Source organism: Rissa tridactyla, chromosome 1 (assembly GCF_028500815.1).
Source record: "Rissa tridactyla isolate bRisTri1 chromosome 1, bRisTri1.patW.cur.20221130, whole genome shotgun sequence".
Lineage (NCBI taxonomy): Eukaryota > Metazoa > Chordata > Aves > Charadriiformes > Laridae > Rissa > Rissa tridactyla.
In genome coordinates this window covers 20,027,541-20,034,946 of record NC_071466.1, presented here as the reverse complement: position 1 = coordinate 20,034,946, position 7,406 = coordinate 20,027,541, and the positions used below count along the sequence as shown (strand labels likewise).

General features: G+C 50.1%; 1 protein-coding gene across 1 annotated transcript; it reads right to left on the bottom strand.

Annotated features, from left to right (window-relative positions):
• Positions 1 to 4,147: 4,147 nt before the first annotated feature.
• LOC128904056 (vitelline membrane outer layer protein 1-like) lies at positions 4,148 to 5,813 on the bottom strand. Its single transcript, XM_054187868.1, has 3 exons — positions 5,643 to 5,813; positions 4,961 to 5,064; positions 4,148 to 4,442 (listed from the first exon to the last, which is right to left on the bottom strand). Exons 1-3 carry the CDS (start codon positions 5,811 to 5,813, stop codon positions 4,148 to 4,150), a joined length of 570 nt encoding a protein of 189 aa, XP_054043843.1.
• Between the last annotated feature and the right edge of the window lie 1,593 nt (positions 5,814 to 7,406).

Below are 7,406 nucleotides of genomic sequence, written 5' to 3'. Positions count from 1 at the left end.
TAGCTTAATATTAATTGTTTCAGCCCATATGATCTATAGTCAGTTTTAAATCCACTCGTTTCAGAGTCTGTGAAGTGGCTCGTACTGCTCGTATTGTGCGGCAGCGATGTCCAAAGGCTGCTAATGCAGTGGGGGAACCAAACCTTGGAAAGAAAATGGGATAGAACAAAATGTTGTGTGTCTTCCTTCAGTAATCCTAGGAGAAACATTAGGAAAATTTCCAGGGGTTTTTCCATCCTGCTCTATTTTGTTACTTGTATTTATTCGCTCACTCCAGGAAGGGTGCCTCAGGTGTTGTGACAGCTGGGGGACAGGCCTATGGCTTCTGAGAAGTGCACTGTCACCTCACCGAGCACACGGAAAGGATGCCTGCAAATGTGTGTGCTCAAGGGCATGTAGCTGTTTGCAAGGACATGTACCGATAGGACGAGGGGGAATGGTTTTAAACTAGAGCAGGGCAGGTTTAGATTAGACATTAGGAAGAAGTTCTTTACAATGAGGCGGTGAGACACTGGAACAGGTTGCCCAGAGAGGTGGTGGAGGCCCCATCCCTGGAGACGTTCAAGGCCAGGCTTGATGAGGCTCTGAGCAACCTGATCTAGTTGAAGATGTCCCTGGTTACTGCAGGGGGGTTGGACTAGATGACCTTTAAAGGTCCCTTCCAACCCAACACATTCTATGATTCTATAATTCTATGATTCTATGAAATTGCAACAGTGATCAGGGCATAGACCATCCTTCTGCTCCTTGGTTGCACAGTGTCAAGTGCCACAAGGGTCCTGGTCCATTACTGTGCTTTTACATATTAGGTCTGTCACCAGAATAGACAGTTAAAATGTGACAGAGCTCCTCTGGTAGTACATGGACTATCAGATGCAAATAATAAAATGTGAACACTGCTCTAAGCATCTGTCACATCAGTGCTCCTGTTCTCCACACGGCCCTGTGCTTTGTGAATGAGGAGAGGTCTGAGAGGAAGCAGGCATTACCCTGTGTCTAGTGCAGAATGAGGATTAAGTAGAGAGTTGTGCAAAAACATCTGGTGTAGAAGAAAGTGCGGGAGCAGTGGGAAAGCAGTGCTGAGCCCCGGCGGGAGAGGGACGAGGACTAGAGTAGGTCTATCTTTGCAGAGTTGCTCTCAATGGATATGAACACGGTGCTGCTTCTGCTCTGGAGTAGGTACTGGAGAGCTGTGATGAGCGTGGTGCTGGACTGGTAGCACCGCTGGGGGGGATGGCTACGGCTGCGGGCTCAATGCTCCGTTAACCACAGCGGCAGAGCTAGCTCACGGCTGTCTATGGACACATGGCAGCTCACCCAAGGAAATGTTCCCGTGGATACGCGTCTAAGCTGCGTAGAGACCTTGTGGTTGTACTTTGCTTGCTGGAGTTTAAATGATATTGCATTGCCTTTACTACCAGTTCCCTTAACAAAGATTTTGTCTTGAGGATATTCCCTGTTGCACGTCTTTTCTCTAATGTAGCTCCATCGGCTCTTCTCCGACCCAACCAGTCCATATTGGGCGAGTAACTAGGACTTTCTGAAGAGGAAAGCTGGTTGCTTGCTTGGGTAGAACAAGGCCACCACCCCTCCACAACTACAAGACATTGTTTATAGACGTGTTATATTTTAGACCCGGCCGCCATGCTCCAGATGCTCAAAACCATATATATGTGAATAATTGACATTAGTATATTAACGGTGGTTGTTGCACATAACCTACATATTTTGAGGAAGTGGTGCTGTGAATGTCTTCACGTAAAATTTTCAGCACGTGCATGCTCTGCCCAGTAAATGGGGGAAAAATAGATGCTGCTTTACATCAAAGGTGCCCAAAGGCAAAATAGGCATGAAGTGAGGGAGGCAAGATTAAACGTCTCAACCAGCACTTTCTATGCATCAAGGTACATAACTGCACAAGAAGCACGACCATTACTGAAAAACCTTGGATTTCCATCTGGTGTTGCATTCCAGTTTTCCTGAGATGAAAGGGGCTGCATGCTGCTGTGAAAGGACAGAAAGTGAGCACTCAACGTGAGCCTTGTCACTTTGTGGTGGGCTGTGGCAAGCCCTGGCGTTCACTGTTGTAGGGTAGTGACATACACAGTACAAAACCTAACATTAATCAAATAATTAATTTGAGGGAGTAATGGACATGGTTTTCTCTTCCAGCATTTCGCTGTTAGATCTTCTCAGCCCAGAAATTGGGATATTTATTATTTAAGATGACCTGCCCTTGCATTTGGGTTTAGCCCAAGCAAAAGTTTTTGTTATAATGGGGAGGGCTAACAGCTGAGTGGGAGTACCACAAAGTGACTTCTAAGACTAGTTCTCTTGCAGACACTGCCTGTGTAGACAGAATGTCTCTTTCATGTTTAATGCCATGTAAAGTGCTGTGTACAGCAACTCGCTTAACTGAATGAGTAATATGAAAGTGATATAATAATACAAAGGTAATATAAAAACCTCTTGAGACGTTCATGATAAGAATCGCATCTTTTTTTGGTCTCGGTGTATTTCAGAGTGCCCTAGGGGAACCTTTTTTGCCAGGAGAAAAGCTGAGTTATGAATTTTTCTACTACATCTAATTGTAAACAGAGAATCCCATAAGAGAAAAGCGAGCTACCTCAAGAGTGTCTTTTTCTCTTAAAATTGGATACCCACCCATGAGGATAAGTGACCTGGCTGCCGGATCATGTGTACTCAGTGGTTCTTTTTTGATTTTAGATCTGGTGCTTTCCTGAGATAATAGGTGGCGCTGCCGGGCTTACTGGTAAAGGTATGCAATAGGATAAGTATGTGGTAACCAACCAAATGGACAACACAAATATAACTTCTTGCAGTATCAAACCCCTCTTTTCAATGGCTGGGTGGAAAGTTTTAAATATGCTTGTAAATATACCTGTTGTGAGGCTTCTCCTGGCTGCATGCCAAGTGGCAGGCAGTCCCTACGGATGCATAAGGGCAAATGATGGCACCCTTAATACTTCAGAAACCACGGGAACATCTGGACTCCCAGCAGGCACTAAATGAAAGTAGCGCTGAATTAGCTGTGTCTGTGGTCGTTGGAGGGGAGCGATCAGCCTCAGACCCCCCATGAACCCCACCGAGGGGACAGTGTGGCCACCCCCTCCCCAGAAGGCCCTGTGGACTGGCGGGGGTCAGTGCCTGCTGAGGAGGGGGACTCACGGTGGGGAAAAGCATTTGGGGATGTTGTACAAGTTCGTCTTATGAGCTGTTTTAAGGGGGTTGTGGAATATGCAAGACTTGTTATGGGATGTTTAGGGGAAAGTTCTGTGGGAGGAACCAGTGTGAGGGAAAAGGGGATAAAAGGGGCTGGTCCTGGGTGGGAGCTGGTTGGTCAGTACGCTCGTTTGACCGAGCCCTGCACCTGATCGCACAGCCTACCCTGCAGTTTTACTACATATTCTTATGTAATGATGTAAATAATTATTTACTACTAGTACTACTACTACTAATTGCTCTTACATTCTTTCCATCCACCTGTGTGGTCACACACACCCTCTGTTCTGAGCGTGTGTGAGAGACCACCAGTGACCCTCACGCCGGAGGAGTGGGCAGCAGCACGAGAGCCAGCACCTGCATCGGGACCGCGAGCCTCAGGGGCTGGAGGTGCCGGCACTGGGGAAACCGGGGCCTGAGGCTGCTCTGGGGCAGAGACAGTGGCTAAACCCAGCTACTGGAGAGACACATTTTCCATCTGTGAGTGTGTATTTCACTAGTGAACATCAATCCTGATCAGACAGAGAGGAACGGTACCTGCCACCCATGGTGTCCATGTGTGTGTGAGTGCTCTGTGTGTGAGTCTATGGGGGTGTAGACACAGTGTACAGACATTGCTCTCTGTGTTCATCAGTGGCTGGCTGTGCGTCTCTGTGTCTGTGTGTGTGTGTGTGCACCGTCCTCAGCCTCGCTGCAGGCTGGACCTGGGCGCTGGGAGCTGCAACAAGCCCACCTCCACCGGACGGGGGCAGGAGGAAACGCCCTGGGTACTGTAGCCTCAGGATCTGGCTGCCCTTTACAAAATGCAACGGAGAAAAATGCACGCTGCTCCTTGTGCAAGGACAGATTCAAGGTTTAATGGTGGATCACTTTGTAGATGCTGGCATGGTGTGGGAGTTTGGGCTCATTCACAGCAGAAGACTCTCATGTCGTTGAGAGCTGTGTCATCCCCCTTTCCCTGGGGTTCCTCCACCTTTGTCTGGAGCCCACAGATGGCTCCGGAGGTGCAGTTGCTGCTCCATGGGCCGAAGTGACCCCACAAAAGGCCCTCGCCCTCCAGCTTTGTCCCATCTGAGCAGGTGAACCTCACGTTGTTGGCTGCTGTGTTGTCACGCAGGTGCCGCATCTTTTCCACACGCAGTGAGAAGGAAACCAGCTTGTTGCTGGGGCAGAACTGGGCCTTGGTCCAGTTTCCCCACCTGCCAGAGAAGAAAACAACTCACCAAGATGTGTTCAGCCTCTGCTGTGCTGCAATCAACACCACAACTTGCCTGGGATCCTGGAAGTCCTGGGGTAGGGCTGGTGGGTTTCTACAAGCACATTTCACTCTGCTTCCCCATCACCCCCTAGATGCCTGGCCACCATCAACCCTGTTGCTGCAGGACCCCATGGGAATTTCATCTGCTTGCTTTGTCCCTGCTACTTAATAGCAATGTCCTTTTCAAAGTAAGAATTTGAGGAAAAGGAGAAAATACAGGTTTAAGATCTGCATTTTTTAACTCCTTCATCTTTCAAAATACTGTTCCCTTCCCTGGGACCAGATCTCTACCCTAAGACCTTCACAGTTTGTGGCCAGGGGGACCTCACCCACCTCCTCAAGTGGGATGGGGAGCCACCGTCACAGGGGTGCCTATGGAGAAACCATCACACTGGTTTTCCTTCATGCTCCCCCAAAGCTGCTGCCCTGAAGGAGGATGAGAAAGCGAAGACTACTCACTGCCCCACGGAGGACTCAATGACTGTGCCGTCCGTGCAGAGCAGGCGGATGCCGTTCAGAGCTGTGTCGTCACCAAACAGCCAAAATCCCTGGTAGGGCTGCACCTTAGAAGAAGGGAAGAAAACGGGAGAGGTCAGTACCCTCCCCCTTTTAAAAGAAGAGACGAGGTGAGCCCTTGTGATGAGGCGTGGTAGGAGGCTTCAGGGACAGAGCCGGACACAGGTAGGGCTGTGAGGCAGCTCCATGGCATTTCTCGGGGGGCCTTTTTGCTGTTGCCCACCTCTACTTTCTTTCCAAACTGCGGAGCAGAGGCTCTGGACACAGGAACACCTGGTGGCTGCTGCCTTGGGTCATACCCACCCTCTTGCTGTGTGCTGACACCCAGAGCTGCTGAGCTGGCAGCTGGGAGTTGTCCCAGCCCCTTGGGAATGGGCTCTGCAGTACCGACCCCAAGTCTTTTCTTACCCCATGGACACCTGCTAAGAAATCGCTCGCTGGCAGAGAGCCTGGAGAGCTGCTCTAGGCTAGAGATTTCTTCCTGACAAGCCTGCATGAGCGATGCAGAGACAATGCAAGCTGCTACAAGGGGACAAAGTGTTGTGGCCAGCCCTGCTGAGACCAGGACAAAATAACATCATTTCACAGCATGACTTTTTTCCACCCCAAAGGAGTGAAACCTTACCTTCATTTCAAATCCCTTAGCGTAGCCGCTGGGGCAAAAATGTTGGTGTCCCCAAGAGCCCCAGGGGCCTCCATTGCGCACCATGAGGATGGACTCATACTCCCGTGCCTCAGTGTCCTGGAGGCAGCAGGAGCCCAGCAGGCAAAGGACGGCAGGAATGAGCAGCTGCATCGCGGTGAACCTGCTTGGGGCCTCACTGCATGGAGGTGATGGCACAGGGGAATTTATGAACCAGCAGAGTGGGTGGGAGTCCTTGGGGAGTGTCAACAAACCCCATGGGAAGTGCTGGTTGTTGCTATGTACTGCTCCTGTTGCCAACCTGTCCCTCGGTGGTGGGGCCACCCTTGCCAGGCAGAAGGGCTGTCATTTGTTTGCACTGGACAGGGGGCTTGCAGGGCTATGAAAACTTGTGGATGTGAGGGAAGGGGGGGCAGAGCTGGGGCCACTCCCCAAGAGGGTGCTGTGGTGTTGAGGAGGGTCCTGGCAATGCTGTGAGGAGGGTGTTGGAGAGGGTGAGGTGGGAGGAGGAGTGGTGGACTAGAGAGGTTAGAAACCTCTGAAGGGGCTGAGGGAAAATGGAGGTGGAGGGTTCTCAGGGTCCTTTGTACCATGGAAGTCTTCACTTACTTCCTCTTCCTCACTTTCCTTCTCTCCTTACCGTCCTACTGGGGCTGAGGAAAGTGCCTGACTGGAAGCCATTGCATTTTGCTCTGGGACGTGCATTAAGTGTAGGTGACTATGTAAAGGGTGGCAACCCCTTCTCACAGGGAAACTGCTCCAGCTGCCAACCATCTCGTGTGGCCTTCGCTGAACTCACTGCAGTTCATTCATGTCTGTCTTATACTGGGGGCAGGGGAACGAGAGCAAAACTGCATGCGGTCCCATCACCCCATGTACTTGTGCAGACACAGCTCCCAGCTGCTCAGGGGTGTCTTTAGGAGGTGTGAGCACACAGAGGGCGTGGCAGTTCCCAGCAGGAGCAGACCCTGCTTCTGCTGTTGTTCCGCTCTCAGATGTGAGTTCCTGTTGCATGCCTTGTTCCTCCAGAGGGACTAGCCAGAAAAGAAACTGCTGCTGGCAGCAATATTCATGGGTATCCTGTGAGTAGTTGCTGAGCAGGAGGATAAGCTGCTCATGGTCCCATTGAAGAGTCAGTGATGGTGCCACCTGGGAGATATGTCCTGTGAGGTCTATAGCAGCATTATGTCCTACACTATAAACACAGCCAACACAGGGAGAAAGAGTTATTCCAGGCTTCAATTTCTGAAGAATGGAATAGCCTGCTTCTATAATAGCCATTTTTTGCAGGTGAGGGAGGAAGTGTTGCTTTCAGTTCAAATCTGCTGATATTATCCCTTGGGTAAAATCGTAAAGAAACCCAGTTACTCACGGCACCCCACAAGAGACAATGAGGATGAAAATGTATCTCATAGGCAACAGGAACCCAGCAGAAAGAAGACAACAGGGATGAAGGGCTGTGTGGTCAGGGTCCCGATCTGGAGAATGGACACTTTTCCACTACAGCGAGATAGGACTTTCTAAGCTTGAGGTGTCAGGTGGATTTCCTCATAAGAGTGGCAGTCACCACAGCAAGAGCAAGGGGCGATTGCCAGGTACCATATCCAGTAAAGAGCTGTGAATAAGTGATATGATCAGCCCTCTTCATTAACGATGATGGCTGCATGATGAGGCTTTCAGGATATTTGGAAAGTTATGGCTTTAGGGTGGAGCGGTGGCAGAGACACTTAGAACCATGGAAGGATC